We start from the raw sequence: 23579 nt of genomic DNA, 5'->3' as shown, positions 1-23579 counted from the left end.
AAAACTGTTTCTTGTGTTTCTTTACTTATTTTATGATTGATTATGGGAAGAAATCATTAGTTTTTATTTTATAGCTGTTCACACGTTGATTCATTTAGTTGGGACATGTTTTAGAACCGATTTAATGAGAATGATGTCATATTTTGAAGCGACTCCAGAAAATCAGAGGAACTAATTTCATCAATGACCAATTGGTGGTTCATCATACTCATCCCTGAGGCATCCCAAGCTTAGTTATCTTTCTCCATGTTTACTTATTTTCTTATCCACCAGGAGAGGTCAAAGTTATTTTTCATGTCATGCCACTGAATGTTTAAGACTTTCTCAGAATGGTCAAGATTTTAATCTTTCTTTTAAATATAAAATTGGAATGCATAGGAAGGGAGAAACCAGAATCCAGTCCAGCATGAGGATCGCATACCTATGGGAATTTAAAGCTGCTTTTGCAAACTTGGTGGCTGGGAAGGTAGTGTTCCTCTTTTGCTTCCTGCTTGCAATTCTCTTTATTTGCCAGGACCCTTGGCCAGCTATTTAAGAGCTTTGTCTAAGGCCGATGAAGCCAGTCAGACTTCATTCACATCTGGCTGGCTCAGGTGGGACCAAACGCCTTGGCAGTTAAGACTGGGCTCACTGCCACTTCCTATTCCAAGCAGGTTGTTTGAAAACAGAGTGGTGCTGTGGAGCAGCAAATATTTACTAAGCCCATCTGGGGCTTAATATTTTACCTTAAAATACGAAAGTCTAGATCTGGAAAGCAAAATTAGACTCATGTCTCTTTCAAGGTTTGTTTTTGTTTTTTTGTTTCACCCACTTACTGTCTTTGTACTTGAACTGTTTCTAGGTTAAGGCTTGAACAACTCTGTGGGGTACCATTCGTGTAGAGTGCACTCTAGATGGTGCCCCCTGGAATTCTGCATGTGGTAGTGCCACTTATAATAGTTTATATTGCTGTTAATAGATATGGAATCAGTACAAAAGGATCAGGATACCAGAACCCCTTAGGCACTGGGGTAATCAGAGCTTGGATGGTATATTCATCCTTTCCTTCTTTCTTTTGATAGGTTTACAAAGTAATTCTATCCCCTAAACAGTCTATTGTTAGCTTTGAAGTTTTTCCGAGCTTTTTACTATAAACGTTTTTAATAACATAGAAAAGTTAAAAAGCTAGTACAGTGATCATCAGTACATCCGGCACTTAGATTTATCAATTGTTAAGATTTTGCCAAATTTGCTTCATCTTCCCATGTCTGTATATGCAAATATTTTGTTGGTGAACCTTTTGAAAATAAGTTGCAGACCTCACGGCCCTTTGCTCTTAATATTAAATTACACATCTCTTAAAGGCATTCTCCTGCAAAACCGTTATCATATACAAAAACATTAAAAGTAAATTTCCTGTCTACTAACAATCCATATTTGAATTTCCCCAATTGCTGCCACAGTGTCTATTGGAGATTCCCCTCTTCCTCTGCCCTCTCCCCCAAACCGAGATCCAATCAAGGTTCACTCCTTGCAGAAAATATGCAGGGAAGGGTTAATCCTTCTTGGTTCATATGCTTGTTTTTTCCTCCAAATGGGGGCAAGGTGGAAGAGCTGTAAGCATTTTTTTCTCTTAGCCCTGAAAAAGTGATGTACCTGTGGGGATCCCAGCACTAATAAGATCTCAGATAAAAATGCAAATTTGTGATGACAGTAATATTTTGCATTTGAATAAAACTCAGTTTTCTAAGCTCTTTCATATTATCTCATGGATTTTGCCTTCAGGGATCTTTATTCCTACTTTGGAATTTAACACTTACATAAATGAAACTGTAAGACATAGTATGATTTTAATGTATAATAGAATTGGGTGTCTCTGGGGAAAGATCAGAATGAGCCAAAAATTTAGGAAAGTCTTAAAACAGGCCTTGAAATTGGATAGGATTTGAATATTGTAGATAGCATTTTAGAATTGGCAAAAATGAGTAAGAAAAACATTGTTGCAGATTGGAAGAACCAGCCTGATTCCATTTGGAGACAGAGATGACTGAGTGTCATTCCCTCAGCACATACTCTCCAGCTCCTGGTTGCAGGTGGAGCCATGGTGGGTGAGACTTCAGTGGGTGAACAGGAAACCTAAACATGTGCCATGTGAACAGGCAGAGGCAGGCTGCTCGAGGGGACTGCAGGGGCTGCCCAGGCTGGGCTGAGGGGCTCTGAATTTAGTTTCCAATTGCTGCCGTAGCCAGTCACCACAAACGTGCTGTCTTACAGTTGTGGAGGTCAGAAGTCTCAAATGGGTCTCGCTGGGCTACAGTCAGGGTGTTGGCAGGGCCCTCTTCCTTCTGGAGGCTCCAGGGGAGAATCTTTCCCTGCCTTTTCTAGCTTCTAGAGGCTGCCTGCATGCCCTGGCTCGAGGCCCCTTCCTGCATCTTCAACGCCAGCATCACGGTAACCGCTGCCTCTGTCATCACATCTCTGACTGACTCTCCTGTCTTCTCTTTCCCTTTTAAGGACCCTTGTGATTATATTAAACTCACCTGGATAATCCAGAGACTCTCCCCATCTCAAGAACAGCTGACTAGCAAACTTAATTCTATCTGTTACTTTAAGTCTGCATTGTGGCATAACATAGTCACAGGTTCCTTGATTAAGACATGGACATCTCTGGGGGGGCCCTTATTCTGCTTATGACAGGTTCCCTGAAGAAAGGTTTTCTAGAAAAGATATCTAAGCTGAGACCTTGGGAGAAGTACACACTAGCCAGCAAAGCTAGGCTCCGAGGAGGAAGAATGTTACAGACAGCAAAATGTGGAGTGGTTAAGACTGTGTTTGCTCTGGGGGTTGCAGGAAGTTCAGTCCTACAGAGCATGAAGTGGCAGAGTGGGCGTACCGAGAGCCCTGGCTGGAGAGTGAGAGGAGGTCGGATCTGAGCAGTGGGAAGGCCCTGGAAGATTTTAAATGGATGAGTGGCGTCATCAGATTTGCCTCTTACTACGGCGTTTTGTGTACTGCTGAGGTACATTTGGTTTTCTCCGATCCCAGCCTTGGGATCCACTGTATGTGTAGTGCCCGATCAGGATAGTATGGTGGTGCTGTGGACCATCCAATTATCTCTCTCCTTCAGCGGAGAATAGGACAGGGCTGCGGAGAAAGATTTGGAGGAACAGTCTTTTTCTTTTCAATTCAAATTTGGAAAAGATGAAGAGGCTTTATCAATTATAATTAATAAGTGTAGGATAGGACCCTGGAGCTGATCACTGAGATAATCGGATTTCTGTCCACAGGATGCTGTGTTATTCAGTCCATTGACCATTCGTCATTGTCACAGAGGTCTGGAGCACCCCCGAAAACCACTCTTGGTTCACAATACTGCTGACTCACTAGGAAATAAATCAGCTTAGTCCCCTCCCAGCACACGTAGAGGCAGTTCACTTCTTGTCCTGGGAGAAATGGAAGGAATTTGTGTCTACATAGGAACAGTGAAGGAACAGAGAGGAAATGCTGACATTGGAAATAGAACCTAAGGTTCTTTCAAGTAAGAACTGTGTAACTTCAAGATTTTTAAAAGGACTTCTCCTTTTAGGCCCAGAGCTCTGTGTCATTGCAGGGTTGCCTTTTGCTTGGCTGCAAATTTAGTGCTGAACTAGGCACAGGGATCAGTGTGACCCTGAAGGGACCCATGCTGGAGAAGCTGACCCTGGTTGTCTGACTCACTTTTTAGGGACCAGGTGTAAAAGGAGTGGAAAGTGTGAGTGACTTAATGTATCCCCCTTTGTTGAATTCTAAACCGCTGCTTACCTTCTTTAGAGACTTTTCTTTGGTGGCATCATCTTGTATGGACTGGAGCCCCATGCCCTTGTTCCTGTCCCCAGTGTCAGGGAGCACCTCAGTCACCTTTCCCTGACCACTGATTCCTATGTGCACTTCAGAGTCACTGTGAGCTATAAATGACATACACTAACCAAATACGCGACCTTACTTACACTGCGCAATTTGATGTTTTGACATGTGTTTACACCCATGAATTCATCACTACAATCAAGACAATGAGCATATCTTTCACCACCAAAAGTTTGCCCCTGCCCTTTTGTTTTGAAGATTGGCCCTGAGCTTACATCTGTTGTTAATCTTCCTCTCTTTTTTTTCCTTTCTTCCCAAAGCCCCAGTATATAGTTGTATATCCTTCTAGTTCTGCTGTGTGGGACACCAGCACAGCATGGTCTGATGAGAAGTGCTAGGTCCATGCCCAGGATCTGAACTGGTGAACCCCGGGCCACTGAAGTGGAGCACACGAACCCAACCACTTGGCCATGGGGCCAGCCCCTGCCCCTGCCCCTTTGTAATTCCCCCCTCACTGATAGATAACCACTGATCTGCTTTCAGGCACCGTAGATGAGTTTGCATTTTCTAGAATTTTGTGTAAATGTAATACTGTACACACATGTATGCATACACACGTATACATACTGTATGTATTTTGTCTGGCTTCTTCTTACTCAGCATAGTTATTTTGACATTCATCCATATTGTTGTATGTATCAGTAGTTCACCCATTTTTATTGCCGAATAGTATTCCATCATATGGATTTAGCCCAATTTGTCTTTTTCCCTCTTAGACATTTGAGTTGTTTCCAGTTTGGAGCTATTATGAATAAAGCTGCCATGAACATTTGTGTACAGTGTTTGTGTGGATATATGCTTTCGTTTCTCTTGGACAGTTACCTAGGAGTAGAATGGTGAATGTATATTTAACTTTTTAAGAAACTGCCAAACTGGTTTCCAAAGTGGTTGTACCATTTTACATTCCCACTGGCAGTGTGTGAGAGTTCCAGTTTCTCAGCATCTTCTTCAACACTTGGTTTGTTCAGGTTTTTCATTTTAGCCATGCTATTAGATGTGTAGTAGTATCTTATTGTGGTTTGGATTTGCATTTCCCTAATAACTAATGATGTTGGACATTTTTTCATATGCTTATTTAGCCATCTGTGTATTGCCTTTGGTGAAATGCCGGTTCAGATATTTTACCCATGTATTTTAATTGAATTGATTGTTTTCTTATTGAATTTTGAGAATTCTTTTTGTATTCTGGGTGTAAGACCTTTATTTGATATATGGTTTGTAAATATCTTTTGCTCATCTATGGCGTTTCTCATTCTTTTAACAGCATCTTTTGAAAAGCAGAAAATTTTAATTTTGATGAAGTTCTATTTATCACTTTTTTCTTTTATGGATCATACTTTTGTTGTCATATTTAAGAAATCTTTGCCTAACCCAAGATCCCAAAGATTTTATGGAAGTTCTATACAGTTGCGCCATATGATGATGTTTAGGTAAAGGACGGACCGCATATACAACAGTGGCCCCATAAGATTAGTACCATACAGCCTAGGGGTGTAGTAGGCTAGACCATCTAGGTTTGTGTGAGTACACTCTGTGATGTTCGCACAGTGACAAAATCACCTAATAACACCTTTCTCAGAGCATGTCCCTGTCGTTAAGTGACGCATGACTGTAGTTTTCTCTAAATGTCTACGATCTATTTTCAATTAATTTTTATAAATGGTGTGGGATATGGATCAAAGTTCTTTCTTTTCCTTTTTTTTTTTGTTTTTTGCATATCGATATCTAATTGTTCCAGCGTCATCTATTGAATTACCTGTTCCACTTTGTTGAAAATCGTTTGACCGTGTGTGTGCGGGTTTATTTCTGGACTCTATTCTGTTTCACTGATCATTTTTCTCATACGCCAACACCACAGTCTGATTGCAGCTTTGTAATAAGTCTTGAAAATGGGTAGTGTTAAGTCCTTCAACTTTGTTCTTTTTTCAAGTTATTTTGGCTTTTCTGAGTTCTTTGCATTTTCATATAAATTTTAGAGTCAGCCTGTATGTTTCTACAAAACAAGCCTGTTGAAATGTTGTTAGGATTGCATTGAATCTGTAGATCAATTTGAGAGAGAATTGTCCTTTCAGTTTTCCTTCTGTCTGGTTTCAGTTCCCAGCTACTTTGCTTAGAGCTGTGTAAACTTGGACACTTTACTTAATCTTTCTGATCCTAAACTTTTTCACCTACCAAATGGAGGTGATTATTTACCTATCTCTATGGTAAGGTGAGGAGTAAATATATCAATACTTGTAAAGTGCTTTTGCTCTTATTTTCTAAGTGCACTTTCACTGTAGGAATTGGATTTACAGGGTAATAAAGAAGCTTATTTCTTCAACTTTCGGCCATCATTTACCAGGCATATTTCCTTATAATTCTATATTTGAAAAGGGGTAGTCCTTCATAGTCAGAGGCCCTCATCTTTTGTAAGTGCAGCTGAGGTCACAGGCATGGTGACTTGGCCAAGACTACGCAGCTAGCAAGAACAGACGAGAACTTCTTATTTTAATCTTAAATGTTAGCCTGAATTGACAGACTCGATTCATTCAACGCATATTTTATCTGTGCCTAATAAATGCCAGCCACTGTCCAAGGTCCTCTTCCAGCCTCTGGATTCAAGAGTGAGGCCAGTGGACTGTATTTCCTCTCCTCACAAAGCTTGTGGACTACTGGAAAATACAGACAAGCAAACAGATTATTTTAATATAGACTAATAGGTAAAATCAGGGGAGTTGTGGAAACGCAGTTGAAGAGCGGCTAACCTGGAGCTGGGGATCAGGGAAGATATTTAAAGGAGGTGACCTTGAAGCCGAAGTCAGAGATGAGTGGGCAGTAGCTGGTCTTGAGGAATGGGGAAGGGAGGATTAGAACCGGGGACGGGGGCAAGAGAGACAGTGCACAGTTTGTACTTTGCACATAGAACAAACATCCACATGCAAGAGAGAGAATGGCACTGTGTGAAAACTGGAGTCATCAGAGAGGCCTGGGAAGAGCAGGATCTCATCGTGAAAAATGAAAAAATCAATGCTAAGGAGTTTGACTTATCCTGCTGGTTTTAGGCTGGAGAGTGTTAAGATCAGATTTACAGTTTAGAAATATTCTTTTGGCTGCAACATGGAAAGTGGGTTAGAGAGGGCAGGACGGGAGGGGGAACGGGGATGAGGTACGTGAGAGAGGACGTTGCTCAGCAAGGGGGTGGTAGCAGTGGGTGAGGATGGAGATGGAGGAAGAGGAATGGCACACAGGCTAGTTGCTAACTAACTGAATGTGTTTTGGTTAAATGAGAGAGATGCAGATGTTAAGCCAGGTCTCTGAACTGAGTAACTGCTTAACTGTTTTGGTGGTGATGTCCTCACCTGAGTAGGAAATACAGAAAAAGCAGCAAGTAAGAGAACAGTTTGCTTCTGTTCAGTTTCAGGTGGTGCTGGTGGAAAACCCATCCAGAGATGGCATGCTGGGAGCTAGAGCCGAGGGGTTATGGGGAGTCATCAATGTATAGAGAGATGGAAGGGACGCTGTGAGGGTGCATAAGTGGAGTATCACTGTCTTCCAATTATGGGCTTGAGAAGAAGCTCCTGATTTGGTTTTCTTAAACATTTTAAATACCTTCATTCCACATGCACAGTGCCTCGCAACTCTAGTTGATCGTGAAAGTACTACTTCCTTCTTTCCCCAGGTCTTCAGTTACACTCTTGTTTTCCTTGTCAAGTCTGACATCTTTGTAACAGAGGATCCATGCAAAAAATAGAGGAAAGCAAGAATCTCTGCTACTAATTCCAGTAGTTGAGTAACATTGTTATAAAATGCTACTATTTAGAAATTATCCTTTATTATTTAGTTATTCGAATGAAATTGAAGAAGCCTAGTTAAATCTTAAGTTTTTAGTTTTGTGTTTCTCTAAGGTATATAAAATATAAATCAGAAGAGTAAATAATAAGAATAAAGCAATACAGCTTTGTTGAGGGGACAAGGGGGAGGGTTATGGCATGTCACCATTATTGCCCAGTGGACTTCGGAGTGGCTTGCTGAAAGCCTTAGGGTCTTGAGGAGCACAATTTGAATTCTCCTCCAATGGTTTTTATGTTATAAATGAGGAAACTGAAGCCTGAGTTTCTTCAGGGTTAAGTGATTTGCCCTTTGTCACACTGCTAGGTAGAGTGGAGGTGGAATTAGTCCCAGTAACTCCGGAGTCCTAGTCTAGTGCTCTTTCTGCAACGTGGCGATGTTGCATTATGGAGCCACTTCCATTAGTCACCGTCTCCGCTACCACTCACGCCACCTCCTCAACACTCTGGGTTATTGAAGGTGAAAAAGAATAGCAGACAAAAGGAAAAAAAGTGATGTGTTCCATTGTTCCAGATGTGAAAGGCTTGCTGGCCTGCCAGACTTACAGCAGGTTCTCTGACATTTCGTTTTCTGTATACCGGTTTATTAGTCAACATCTGTCTCTGTTTAAGCTGCTTTGGGGCCAGCTGACTCTCAGTGTCACAGTGGGAATTCGACATGTCTGTTTCATTTGTCATTTTTGGTATGACACATTTAATTCTATAATTGTTTAATAAGAAAGTTATAGTTAATAAACAAACATTTATTATTGCTTTGTGAAATCTGAAAATACTCCCCCAAGGATAAAATTTCATTTGGTAAGCCATTTAATGAAGAATTGGAAGATGATTCAGTTGTAATAATAGTTTACTACTTCTTTGACTTTATGAAGTCCTTGTCTTTATATTAAATGCTTCCATTTTATGGATGAAGAAACAGTTAAAAGGGGTAATGAAATTTGCCAAAACTTTGAAACTAATAAGTGCTGAGTTTGGTCTGAGATTCCTGAACATTCCGAATTCCCAGGTGCTTTCATTCCTGGGATCACTTGTGGCCCCCTGTTCTGCTCAGTGCCCCATCTGCTTGTACTTGCCTCTGAGTATTCTCTTCCCTCCACCCCAACAGAACCCCTTTGCCCCAGTTTCCCCCTCTGTAGACCACTCTCCCGAAGCATTTGTATGTGTAGCCCTCTTCACCGAAGGTTGCTGTGGGAGAGGGGAGGATGCAGGAGTGGCGACCATTAACTTTTCAGCAGAATGAATAACTTCAAAACCGAGTATCAGGCGGCTCTGTTCTTAAAATCTCTTGGCCACTCTATCCCTGGAAATTCTACAGTGACTGCCTTTGTCTGAAGGCCCCACATACATGCACACTGCTGTACATGCTTCTGAGAAGTCGGCTTGAGTTTTAAATAACTTTATTTTAAAAATCTCACCATCAAAGCAAAAGGTTTTAATCATAGTTTACCCATCAGTAAAACAGAGATCATAATGCCTGTTTGACCTGTTTCACTGGGATTGTCTCTTGAGAATCTAATAAAAATGATGGGAGTTACAATGCTTAAAAATTATATAAAATGTTTTGCCAGTGTAAGATATTACTGTTGTTAATGTTTTGTAATCAAATAAAAAAATGGACTGTGGACTGCTGATCAGAATCTACATGGAATTAACACCATGCTCTCTCAGTTAAGTAGCAAAACAATAAACATTTGTTACTTGTGGTAAATTTCTGATTTAAATAATATAAGAGTTTCTTTTTGTGTCTTTTTTAGAAAAAATTAAGCCTTTATATTGATAGATTTTCACACAGATAATCACTTTCCTAACAAGGAAACACAGCAGTGCTCGGATGTTCAAGATAAGTTAGTAGTTGTTTCTTTGTTTCAAGTCGTGTAACTGAGATTTAACACACTGAGGCGTAAATCAATGCATTGTGAAGCATGGTTTTTTTTCCTTTTGCAAAGTGATTTTTGTTTTTCTTTAATTTTAGGAAACAGATATTGATGACAGATATGGAGATTTGGATTCCAGAACAGATTCTGATATTCCAGAAATTCCCCCATCCTCAGATAGAACCCCTGAGATCCTCAAGAAAGCTCTGTCTGGTTTATCTTCAAGGTAGGATTGGATGAAGGTGAATATAATGGGGGCACAACGGAAGCTGTGAGCTCATCCTGGTCCCTGTAATAAATTTCTCTTTTTCTAAGTTTCGGAGCTATATGAGAGAGAGGGTTTGTTATATTCTTCTGCCATAGGTGAGGCATGGCACTAAGTGCTTGATGTTCATCCTTTCATTTCATCCTCAAAATCTTGTGAAATATGAGAAAACCAAGTCTGAGAGGCTAACTGGTGGTTCCAGAGCTAGTAGGATGCGGAGCTGGGATTTTTGCTGCACTCTGTCAGATTCCTGAAGCCAGTGATCATTTACCACCTCAGGTTGTCTTTTGTAGTATTGGAGCATCTGATAAAGAAAATGCCATGTTCTCTGTTCCCTGTTTTTCAAATGCCAGACAGAAATAAGTCGTTTTTTTCTTTTAACCAAGTTTAAAATTATTGTCCCAAATTCCACAACCGTTTACCATTTTATACTTGTGCTGTATTTTTAAGTATTTAATCACCACCAAATTTCAGCTAATTTTATATTGTCCTCCATTGTATGCTTTAGTAATATGAATTATAAAATTATAAAATTTACATAAAATTATAAAATATATATAAAATATATTAAGCAAAATAAATGTAAAGTTTTATCCAGATTAATATGTAAAATCTTAAATATTTGTATAAAGCAGTGTTTTTCCTACCTTTTTTTTGACTGTGACACACATTAAGAGATAAATTTTATGCCACATCCCAAGACACACAGAAATGTATAAGAATTCTTGCTGTTACTGTTTTTGATGACCTCTCATTTCTTTTCTGTTTGATACTGTTTTATGTTACTGAACAAGAAGTGCTGGATGTGACTTACCAAATTGATTCTACTCCCTGGGGGTTATAACCTCTGCTTTGAAAAACACTGCTTTAGTCATATCTAGTAAATGTAACATGAGTTTTTCTGTTTTTTAATTGGTAGGAGTAACCATATTAGAACTGGTTCAAAGCACAGTTTTCATCTTTTTTTTAACCAATAGAACAAATTTTTGGTGTCTATTATTAAAAGCATGATTATTTTAATAGTTCTTGTTCCCAGTTGTTTTCATGACCTAGTTCACAGATGTACTTTCGCTTTAACATGAGATCTATCTCAGATCGGAAGTTTTTTTATACAGATGTTATATAAGAATGATGCTGGATTCCTGTGTGTTATACATAACAAGATTTTCCTTAATGATGGTTTGTTTTGTTTTGTTTTGTTTTCTGGTATAAAGTAACAGTAGCAAGTAATAGCAGTTAATCTTTATTGAGCGTGCAGTCTGTGCCAGGCACTGCTCCAAGCACTTCACACATATGGACTAATTTATTCCCATGGCAACTCAGTAGCGCAGGTATGGTTATATACCTATTTTATAAATGAGGAAACTGAGGCACAGAACTGTTATATGTCAAGGGTCATGTAGCTAGTAAGTGACAGAAGTGCATTCTGTACCTAGGCATTGTGGTCTATTTATGAAAGAATTGGTTTAAAAAAATGAGCAGTAGATAATATATGACCAGTTTCAATCTTTTCAGGAAACTTCTCTATAAAGATTAATGAATGTTTCAAAGTCTGTGTTGTCTATATTTTAGCCGCTTTATATCTAATCCCCAAAATAGTCTGCCTTGCAAAGATTTAGAAGTTTTATATGTATACGATTAAAAATACTAATTATGGAAGAAATTTACATGAATTGTAGGAATAAAAACCCTGTAATCCTCCTGCCAAGACATTAATACTTAAAATACTATGGTGTTTACTCTTGGAAGCTTTTTTTCCCTTGTGCAGTGTGTGCGTGTGTGTGTATCATGAAAATAGCGTCGTACTTTCTACCTTGTTATTTTCATTTCCTTCTGTGGTATTAGGAACAACCTCCTTAAATATACTGAAATATTGTTAATGGCTGCGTGATATATTCCGTTGTATGGCTGTAGTTCAATTTACTCAACTAAGCAGCCATTGCTGGGCATTTCATTTATTTCTAAATTTTCACAATTAAAAACAACTCTGCATTGAACATTTTTCTTTGTAGCTAACTTTTATTTAGCATCCATAATTATTTCCTTAGGATAAAATCTTAAAAGTGAAATTGCTTGGTCAAGATTTATGCTCATTGTTAAGGCTTTAATATATAAAGCCAAAAAGAGCTGTTGAAATCGGAAGAGGCCTGAATGGTCTTCAGCCCCTTGGCAAGTTTTCCCGATCCGTCTCTAGACCTGAGCGTGGGTCCGGGGAGTGAATATTCATTAGCCAGTTAAGTGTGGCTCTATCCTTGAGTGAAGCTTTTCTTCAGCTCTGAGTCTAGCTTGGTAGTTCTCACCCGGGGGCAATGCCCCGGATCCTGCCACTTCTCCCCAGCAGATATTTCATAATATCTGGAGATATTTTAGGTTGTCACGAGAGAGGCTGCCACAACATCCAGTGGGTAGAGGCCGGGAAGGCTGCTGAGCATCCCGCAGTACACAGAACAGCTGTTCACAACAAAGAATTACCTGGCCCCAGATGTTACTTGTGCTGAGGATGAGACCGAGGACACATGCAGGTGTCATGTTACTGTGCTGTTTTCCTCTGTGATGGCATCTTCCTTCCCTCTGGGAACCTGCACACTGCCTGTCCACTTCCTCCAAAGGCTGGTACATGGACTTTGTCAAAACTCCTGCTGTTTGCCAAATGGCCCAGCAAGTTCTTGTTTATTCTTGAGGAGTGCCCCTGTGGCCCAGTTCTTGGCTCCGGTGAACTTGCCAGGTTCTTGATGACTCATGATGCTTGTACCACTAGGAAAATAGTCTTTTAAAAATCTTGTTGTGGGGCTGGCCCCGTGGCCGAGTGGTTAAGTTCGCGCGCTCCGCTGCAGGCGGCCCAGTGTTTCGTTAGCTCGAATCCGGGGCGCGGACATGGCACTGCTCATCAGACCACGCTGAGGCAGCGTCCCACATGCCACAACTAGAAGAACCCACAACGAAGAATACACAGCTATGTACCGGGGGGCTTTGGGGAGAAAAAGGAAAAAATAAAATCTTTAAAAAAAAAAAAAAATCTTGTCGTGACTTTGAAACAAAAACCATTTAATAGTTGTAGTAAGACATTGTACATCTCGTAAGTGATTTGAACAATGTGTGTGACCACTTAAGATAATCACTTTTAAGGACACTGCTTAATTATATACCTTAAAAAAAAAGTCTCACTTCCAGCTCATATAGGTCCTTGGGACCTGAGACTTGAATGAAATTCTCCTCTACTGATTCCAAGTTCTTTTTTCCAGAATAATCTGTGGAGTGATGACTTGGACTCACAATGAAGGCTTTCTGTGATGTGACCATGGTAGCCTGGTAAAGGGAATCAAGAATTTTGAATTCAGAACCAGACTGTCCTCTGGTTTTTAGTGACAGTGATTCTTTTTCACATATCATGGTCTGTTTTGAATTCAGCGCTTTTCTTTTGCAGGAAGACTTTCGGTTACTGTTTCCATGATTAAATGTTATGTTTAAGTATGTGCTTTTATGTGCTCAACTTTGTATTAGTATTCTTGGGAGCTTTGGGGAGTTATTTGAATTAAAAATAAGGGAATCAAGTCTTTAATCTTGTTGGGGGTGGGGAATTTTTCTGGGAGAGGAAATACCTGTATAATGAAAGGCAACTTGGTAAAATATGTTCCTCCGAGCCCAGGTTTTCAGTTACCATGAAATCTTTGGATGATATGAAGAGACTGCGTTTCCTGTTTAAAATCTCTGGTTCTTAGCAGCTACCATTCTCTGAAGTTCAAAGCCAGGCATCTAACATTAGAGGTACATGGACCTTGGCCACACACTCTGAGGGACTGATTCCTGATACTTACGTAGTGTCCCCTTCTCTGGAAGAGGTTCTTGATAATTCCGAGTCTGAGGACCAGTTATAAAGGAGGGCTAAATACGCTTCTGGGTTTCTCACATACGGCGCAGGGTTATCGTCTGGAGACTGGTTTATGGTCCTTTACTTACCTCTGGCTCACTCTGTGGCCTAGCCCGGTTTCCTAATCCACTCATGAATCCATAAAAAGTTATAGTTATAAAACTAAAGGCAACCTTTCAGCTGTAGCATTTTTGACTCTATATTCATTTCAGTTCAATCCCCAAACTCAGTCTCATGAAAAATTTATGAGTCTACATAGTTTGTTAAATAGTAGAGGGAAATGAAGTGGGATGAGTACAATTTGATCACCTCCTGAAAAATCCTCTGAAGCTACAGAAAAGAGTTTGGACTTACTGTTGTTGGCATTTTAGACGTTGAGTGTGGAAATGAGATAATAAAAGGGATATTTGAGAAAGATTAGTTTATTAGCAGTATCTGGACTATATAGGATGAATGCAGGGATGTATGAATGAAAGCAGGGAATGTAATCAGTATTTGATAAATAGATGAAATCAGCTAATTTTCCTGTTACAGGCAGGAGAATGAAGGCCTGTGCTTAGAAAACAGTGCATGTGTGTTCCCATACTTTAAGTTGAATCCAAATCACTTGTAAGGTAATTTAAATGCTGTCATTTGAATTAATAGAAGTCAGAAAAGTCTTAAAGAAAAAACTTTACTGTGGGTAATAATGTAAAATGAGTGTAGAATGAATAAAAGCAGAGGGCAGCAATTTTAGATTCAGAAATCATTATCCATATATAGATGTTATTAGAATCATTTTGGGTGTTTCATATAGTGGCTGCTGACGTTTTTCATGACATGGCCACATCAAGAGTGATAATATTTGTAAGGTGCACTGGAGATGAGGGGCCAGGCTCCTGTGAGGGGTGGGGGCAGTTGGGCACCCCAGGCCCTTACTTACAGCCAGAGGGTTGAGGGAGATCAACTCTCGGCCTCCCAGGAACCAGCCAGCGTAGCTCTTCTAAGGACTGAGCCAAGGACCGAGGATAAGAAAAACTTGCCTACCGAAGGCCTTGTCCCTAATCAAGGAAAGCAGACAGCGCACTTTGAGCAATAGAAGGAAGTGACCTTCACTCTGGCCTTGCCCTCTGAGACCGACCTCCTCGTGCCTTCTTCATTTCACTGTGCTCTCACTTTCAGTTTTGTATTCTCCTTTCTTTTTCTCATTGCAAGGCCATGCTCTCTGTTTATACCCCATTAAAATCATTACTGTTTTTGTCCACCACCCTAAAGGACTGGTCATCATCGTTTTAGAGGATTTGTGCCCCTGGCTCCTCCTTCCCTCCCAAAGACTCCTGGAGGGATGTGCACACATGCACACCGACCACCTGACTTCCTGGCCCCACAATTCATCCTTATTCATGTTGAACACAAATTAGTTTCTTTCTCTGGCTAACATTTTTACATTTACTTTACCTCTCAGTGAGCAAAGGAATGCTGTTTGGTTGGTTGGTTTTTGGTGGTGGTGTTATTAAATGAGGCGAAGTACGGGATTCTTAGAGTATAGTTAGGGAAAATCTGGAAGTCTGACAGCTCAGTACTGAAACCACACAAAAAAACAAAAGAACACATTAAATGCTAACTTTACAAACGTTTTCTTTGTAGGTGGAAAAACTGGTGGATTCGTGGAATTCTCACTCTGACTATGATTTCATTGTTTTTCCTGATCATCTATATGGGATCCTTTATGCTGATGCTTCTTGTAAGTGTTTTACATTTTCCTAAGTATCTTGTGCTTTGTTTTTCAGCATTGATGTGATTGGGCTAATTTAAGCATGTCATAAAAGAGAAGGTAATTCAAGACTCGGTAACAGGAAATTTACTTCCTCTGAGCATCTTCTCGTTCATGCAGTGACCTGGACTAATCTTTTCCATTTGCAAAATGGCCATTCACTGTGTTCATTCAGCAGAGACCAAGTATACATAATAGATACATGTCTGCCAAGCATTAGGTGCTACCGAAACACACACACAGCTTCAGTGTCGATAACTGTCAGCTAGATCCCTGACTCAAGGAACTCAGTCTAGTGGCAGAGACACAGAAGTAACCATATGAATAAATAGTGTAGTAAATAAGTGGAGTAGGTCATGTAATAGAACTTGTTGGGAGAGCACAGTAAAAAAAAGTACCTAATCCAGCCTGAGACAGAGATGAAGGAAGACTTCCAGAGAGGTGACGCCAAAGCCGAGTCCTAAAGAAGAGACTGGACAGGGGAAGGCATTCCAAGGTGGGGACATCATGGGCGAGGCATGGTGGTAATGAGAGAGTCTGGTCCGTCGGGATTTGCAAATTGTCCGTGTGGAAGGTGTCTGCGGATGAGACCAGAGAGGTAAGCAGAAGCCATCCTGGGAGTTTGGGAGTTTGTTGTGTACGGGAAGCCCAATAAGTCATGAAGCCAGACAAATATTTCCAGCTTTTAATTATTCATTTGGCAGATGCTTTCAGGATGCCTGCCAGGAGCCAGGCATTGCCCTAGTTCTGGGGTATGATACGGTGGTACTGAGAAAAATGCTTCTACCTCTGCCTTCGTGGAGCTTACTATCCACACTTGAAAGAAGCGCTCGGATATATAATCACAAACTGCAATAAGCATTTGGAGAAAAGAATAGGATGCTATGAGAGCAGAGGGGAGCCAGGAGAGTTTTCAGGAGCGTTGTGCCCACTGTGTGTACAAGTTGAGGAGGGGTCAGCGAGCTGAAGGGGGACCTGGGGGCAGGAGTGTCACAGCAGAGGATTCCCACGTACAAAAGCCTTGATATCTAGAAAGCTTGAACGTTTGAAGCCCTGAGTGGTGGAAGTGAGAAGGAGAAATGCATTTGTTCAGTGAATTCTCAGGCACTGGGGGCTGGGCGTGGTCTGGCAGTGCGCCTGGGGAGCCTGCTCTCCAGGATGTGCACGCTGTCCCTCTCTGTTCTTATTTCCTTTTCCCCACCCCCCTCAGTTAGGTCGACCTCTCCTTGTGTTCTCACCCAGGTAGAAGTGTGTTTAACTGTGTCACCTGCCTTCTCCCACCCCCTCCGTGCTCAGTCCTATTCATAGTGATAAGCTGTGGGCAACATGATATGGTTTTCCTTTCATCCTGTAAAAGAATAAGTTCTGAAGTGAAATTAGACACAGTCAGACGAAAAATTCCATCAACTCCTGAAACCACTTAAAGCCCCTCTTCTAAGCACCATAAGGCCCTTTCGCTTTTCTTTTTGTCCTCATTAATTTTGTACTTCCTTGGGGATATCAAGGTAATAGAAATGAATAAGAAATTACTTTTTCTGTCCTGTTAATTTGCTGACATCTTAAAGCTTTTTCTTACAAAGGAAAAATGGTAATGGTTGGCACCGACAATGTGAGGACAGGAGATGCCGAGTCTGAAAGCCAGATATGCAGGTGTGAGCGTTGTGCAGGTGTGACCTGAGGGAAGGGCCCCAGCTCCCAGTCTTCTGAGACTGAACCCAGTGAGGGCTGGGAGTGTCAGTGACCACCACTGGCCTTGGGCCTTGGGCATTTACGGAGTGAGAGTGTGTGCAGAGCACTTTTCAGCGCTGTGCGGTGAGTGGACGGGGAGGAAGGCCAGGTGAGGGCAGCCAGCCCGGTATGGCTTTGCACATGAAGGTGCCTTTGAATGGATCTTGAGACTCTTATCAGGGTGGAGGGCGCACTGTGAGCAAAGGTCCAAATGACCAGGTTTGTCAGGAGAAGAGGGTGATGCCCTTGTCCTAGAGCACAGGGCCTTTGAACCTGGAAAGATAGTTAGAAATCAGTTTCTGGAGGGCCTTTGCAAAACTATATGAAGAAGTTTGGGGTTTATTTATAAAGCATTGAGGAGACATTGAAAATAATAGGGATCATTTGAATCATTATTCCCCTTTAGAAGATAATTTTGATCTAAGACATTGCAAAAAACCAGTGTCCTGAATACACTGACTCAGTCTGATTTGGTGGGCTCCCTGTGAATAAGTTACATTGTTTCCCAAAGTAAACTAGTGTGGTAACTAGGGCCAGAATTTGTGGATAGAGATAATTTTTAACTACTCTTTATGTCAAAATTCAGAACATCTTTAAAGACATCCTTGCATATTTGGATTCTGAGTTTTGGGGTTTTTTTTCTGCTAAGGAAGATTCACCCTGAGCTAACATCTGTTGCCAATCTTCCTCCTTTTTTGTTTTTGCCTTGAAGATTCACCCCAAGCTAACATCTGTGCCAGTCTTCCTCTGTTTTTTATGTGGGTCACCACCATAGCATGCCTGCTCATGAGTGGTGTAAGTCCGAACCCGGGAACTGAACTCGGGCAACTGAAATGGAGTGTGCTGAACTTAACCACTAGGCCATGGGGCTGGCCCCTGGATTCTGAATTTTTGAAAGAGAATCATAAGCATACCTAAAGTACTTGGGCTTTTTTGTTCATTTTTTTCTATTATGAAAGGAAAATACCATTTTATCACAAAGTTATTTGCTTTGACCGATGAGTTTAATCAGAGAAGAAAATAATGTTAAAGATCTAGTTAAAGTAGCATTGAACTGTTATTACTCTTACTTAGGTTTGTTGCACATGCATGCACCCACGTGCATGCCTACATGTACACATGCATACATACGTGTTAGGTTTATGACATTTACGTTAAGGGAATGTGGATGGATATACACATGTACACACGTGCTGTTGCTACTTAATCAATATGACTTTTATGTGTTTTAAAGTCTTGTTTGCATTCATATCCAAAACTAGGTCATTTATATTTTGAGAAGTACACATTGTATCTAGCTTGTATTTGTCTTATAATATGAACACTTAAAAATGACTAATTCAAGAGAATTTTATTAAAAACTTACTTCTAGGAAACAATAGCTACTATTCTAAGATGAAATTCATACTCATGATCCTTAAAAATAAAAGAAGCTTTTTTTCCTTCAAACCTCTATTTATAGTACTTTAATTGTAGCATTCACAGCTTGGAATCACACTTTGTAAGTGATGGAGTTGCTAAAGCATATTTTGATTTAAAGGCAGATTTAAACATATAAAAGATATTGTTAGAGGTCCCCCCCACCTTCTTGGAAACTTCTCTAATAATTAAGTTTGAATTCACATTATGTAATTTACTTTTAAATAATGTGTTAACTTTTTTCCCCATTGTGAAAGTTATAAAAGTGTATTAAAATTACTTTGGAAAATAGGTAATTAAAAAAAAAACACTCCTAACCCTATCATCAACCACCAAAACCCAAGTAATTCTGCCTCTTGGTATGTTTCGTTTCTTCCTTTTTTTCTTTTATGTTTTAAAAACCACGGTTATAATCATAATGTGACTAAAATTTTGCATCCTGCTTTTTAAACTAAACAGCTTATCGAATGTTTTATGTTGCTCCACACTCTTTACAACCATCAGCTTTAAGACACCCATCTACTCGATGAATGGAGTGCATCCTGTTATTTAAACCATCGTGTTATTTTTAGACATTCAGGTTGTGTTCTGTTTTTTCTTTATTATGAAGAACACTATTCCTGAACATATTAGAATTTTTTTTTCATATGTAGGTTTATTTTCTTCAAATAGGTTCTCAAAGTGAAAGTAGGTGCTTTTCGCTGGATAACCCATAGATACCATAGTTCAAACTCAGCATATGCCAATCTGAACTTCTCTTCTGTCCCAGCCATTCTGCATAAATCTGTCTACTTTCCCAAGCATCCCTGGTGTTCTCCTGTGTTCCCTTCTCTCCCTTACCCCTCAGTTTCCTCAACCACCAAATCCAGTCAGTTGTTCCTCCTTGATGTTTCTTATTCCTTGTACCCCACCCCTCTGCTGCTGTCCCGGGTCGATGTTCATCCCCACTCATCTGGATGGTGGTATCTTGCCTGCCTTCCTGTCTCTACTCTCGCTGCCGCTCCAGTCAATTCTTTCCACTGCTGTTACCCCAAACACTCGCGTCTGATCATGTCCTTTTATGATCAGCGTGAACTCCTTTGGGCTGTTTCCTGTGATTCTGTGACCAGGCTTGTCTCTTTCTGCTTCTCACCCCCACCTTTGTGTTCCAGCAACTTTGAACTACTTGTGGTTCCCTTAACATGCTTGTCCTCCTCTGCCTACGTGACTCTGTATATCCTCCTCCTTTGCCCAAACTGTGGCCACGCCCATCCCCTGCTGCAGGTTTTTTGTCTGCCTGAGCTTATATCCATGTGGCTGTTTCCACGTGGTACTGTAGTTGGTGCATTCTCCCTGACAGGTGATGCCTCTCTGAGCACAGATGCCATGTGTTATTTCTCTGAGTCCTCAGTGACTAGCAAAGTAGGCATTTACATATTGGTGGTTGTTTTTAAGGTTCTTAACACATTAACTGGGCCATCAGAGTCCCACCATTGTGCATTGCCACCAGCATTGATGGTGTGGAGTATCGCTTTCTGTGTAATCACCCAGCCCTGGAAGATATACATCTATTTCAAGGATTTTAATTCTAGTGTTTTGAATCCCCTGTTTTCTATTTCCCCAGCAGTTCTGTATTAATTCTAATTGCAAGCTATAATTGACAATCATATAAATATATGTGTGTGCTGTTAAAAATACTTTTCTTTTTCCTGTCAGTAAAATACCATATATAGTGTTCATGGTTGTTCTCAAGCAAATGTGTTCATAGAAATTGCATCAGTGCCTTTGATATTTTAAAAGCCCTTGGTTCTATAAATAGCATGGCTTTGCCATGTTATCTTAACATCTAGCAGTGCCGCCATTCTGTGATTATTTTTGTTAAAAAATGACTTGATATTATATACAAAGGTTATTTGAAGGACAATATTTAATTTTCTCTTGTCTTTATATTTAACACATTTATGACCTTTTCTTAAAAGAACTAATTATAGTAGTTTGGCATAATGCTTTCTTATCATGTGACTGAGGAGACTCAATTACATTTGAAGCGTGTGATTGGACATGTAATAGGTATAGCGGGGGAAAATAGCTCAAGAATATCCTGAGCAGTAGGTTTGGAAAAGCTAATTTGTGGAGATCTTGAAAAGAAATCCCAAAGTATATCCTTGGGCAGAGTTTGGTCGGCTTTTTCTGTAAAGGACCAGATAATATTTTAGGCAGGGGTTTGGCCCAGTGGCGCAGCATTTAAATGTACACGTTCCGCCTTGGCAGCCCGGGGTTTGCCAGTTCGGATCCCGGGTGTGAACATGGCACTGCTTGGCAAGCCATGCTGTGGTAGGCGTCCCACATATAAAGTAGAGGAAGATGGGCACAGGTGTTAGCTCAGGGCCAGTCTTCCTCAGCAAAAAAAGAGGAGGATTGGCAGCAGATGTTAGTTCAGGGCTACTCTTCCTCAAATAAAGAAAACAAATATTTATAAAATCTATTTTTTGTTCCAGGGCTATACAAAAACAAGCCCTTGGGTATATTCTCTAGAGGCTGAAAAAGTTAGTCTGCTATCTTCACAAAGATTTTAATCTCTTAGTTCATGGTAATGTGTCCAACTTGCCATTTGCTCTTTGAGTCTTGGAATTGACTTAAGCCAAGCACTGGCTATGATGCTGCATGTCAGGAGTTACCTGTACGCAGATTGGTGGGTGCAGCAGTTGGAAGGACTGCTAAATAGACCATCAAAAAGGGATTTATAAATACAAACCCGTGTCCTAGGCATGTATATAGGACACTGTTCAAACAGAACTGCATGGACTCAGTTGACGGGTCAGAGTAGCTGCGGATAAGTTGCCAAAGCAGCCCCGCTGGCATTGCTCGGGTCATGTGGAGCTGACTGTGGGAGAGTTGGCACAGCCCCTTAGGTGACTGGCTAAAGATGTTTTAGCCATTGTCCCGACACTGTGCTTATCCTTGGCACGTATATCAGGATGTGTGGTTAAAAATAAATATGTACAAGCGAACTTTCACATATGATCATTTTCCTAGGGTAACTGAAGAAACAAAAGGACAAAAGGATTTTATCTTTAAACCTTAAACTAGAGTGCTACCTCCTACCCCGAGAAGGAGCTCTCAAACTTTTTGGAGAAAACATTGTTTTGCTTGTCCCTTTGGGACATCACTTGATTTTAGAGATGTCAAATATTGAGTGTTTGCTACTGACATTTAGAATAAGTAAAAATGAGTAGGCTAAAGATTTTTAAAATACATTCAACAACAAGCTCCTTATTAAATGATTAACCACGAAGTGAACATTGAGAAATGTATGTTACTGTTTTCTCTTGGTTTCAGGTTTTGGGCATCCAAGTGAAGTGCTTCCATGAAATTATCACCATAGGCTACAGAGTCTATCGTTCTTATGACCTGCCATGGTTTAGAACGCTAAGCTGGTGAGTAACTTAAAACCATATTAGATGGGAAAATTGGATTCTTTCCTAAAATTTGCAAAGGAAGCATCCTTATCAGTCAGTATCCACACAGTTGGCCTTATAGATAGATTTATAGATTGATTTTGGAGAGAGAGAAATAAAAGAATGCAATTGAATTTTGTAAAGAAAAACACTCTTAACTCTCCCATTCCAACACAACTATTTTTACATCCAATCTTTCACTCTTTGTAAAGACATTTAATTTATATTGAATATATATACCATTCTGTCCTCTTTAAAAAAAACCTCAACATTACCTTGGACGCATTGTAACTATAAGTTACAACTTTAACAAAAAGTTTTATTTTGTAAAAAGTTACAAATATATGTAATCTTATGCTTTATTTATATCCTCTCAGTTGGCATGAGACCACACACAAAATTAAATTATCTCCACAAAGATTGAAAGATGAGGTATGAAAATAGTTTGTTTTGTTTTTTTTTTTTTTGAGTGATCAGTGGTTTGTTCAGGAGGGGAAAACCCAAACTGACTGTCTCCCTCCCTCCCTCCCTCCCTGGAAGCTGGCCCACCCTCTCGTAGCCCCCATAGGCCCTGGGGGGTGGGGCAGTGAGAGGAGAGATGACCCTTTGCTGCTTCTGGTTTGGTCTCCTTTCCAGGCTCTGGGCCCTGTGACATGCAACCTGCAGGGTAGTCAGAGGGAAGAAGACGACTCTGATGGAGGGGGCAGTGTGCAAGGCATCCTTGTAAACAGCACCAGCAGTTACTAGCCATTGAAAAACTGTATATGCACAAATGTGTGTAATATTAGTAAGAAAAAAAAATGGGGGCCAGCCTGGTGGCGTAGTGGCTAAGTTTGTGCACTCCGCTTCGGCAGCCTGGGGGTTGTGGGTTCCGATCCCAGGTGCTGACCTCCTCCACTCACTAACCATGCTGTGGTGGTGTCCCACATACAACATAGAGGAAGATTGGCACAGATGTTAGCTCAGGGCCAATCTTCCTCAGCAAAATAAATAAATAAATCACCAAATGATTTTAGTATATAAAATTTTGTATATTTTAAAAACTTTTCAGGTATAATTCTTAGTTATCAAGACCTTGACCGGGAAACATGCTAACATAATAGTTCATAATTACCCTCACTGGCTGTGCCTTTGAATATGGCTGTTTGATTAGTAACAGCCAGAGGGGCTAGAGTCTTATGTGTGGGCTTGGCCCCATGGCTGAGTAGTTAAAGTTTCAAGCACTCTGCTTCGACAGGTCAGGTTCATGGGTTTGGATCCCAGTTGCAGACCTATTCCACTCACTAGTCATGCTGTGGCAGTGTCCCACATACAAAAAAATAGAGGAAGACTAATGTAGATGTTAGCTCAGGGCGAATCTTCCTCAGCAAAAAACAAACAAACAAACAAAACAGATGTATCACCTTTGGGGTTTAGAATAGTCGAACAACAGTTTCTAGATTTGGGAATAGTTGATTTTTCCTTCCATCAAGTTTCTTCATGAGTGGTGACGTGCATAGGGAATTGTTAGGTAGATTAAGTAGTTG

General features: G+C 40.4%; 1 protein-coding gene across 1 annotated transcript in view; it reads left to right on the top strand.

The window, feature by feature from the left end:
• The window catches only part of CDS1 (CDP-diacylglycerol synthase 1), a 61383-nt gene that overhangs the window by 6950 nt on the left and 30854 nt on the right, over positions 1-23579 (top strand). Inside the window, exons 2-4 of the mRNA XM_014854129.3 lie at positions 9682-9809; positions 15343-15439; positions 21935-22032. Of these exons, the coding sequence (XP_014709615.1) occupies positions 9682-9809; positions 15343-15439; positions 21935-22032 (323 nt within the window). The remainder of the gene's footprint in view (positions 1-9681; positions 9810-15342; positions 15440-21934; positions 22033-23579) is intronic.

Source organism: Equus asinus, chromosome 3 (assembly GCF_041296235.1).
Source record: "Equus asinus isolate D_3611 breed Donkey chromosome 3, EquAss-T2T_v2, whole genome shotgun sequence".
Classification (NCBI taxonomy): domain Eukaryota; kingdom Metazoa; phylum Chordata; class Mammalia; order Perissodactyla; family Equidae; genus Equus; species Equus asinus.
This window is presented reverse-complemented; position numbering and strand designations above follow the sequence as displayed.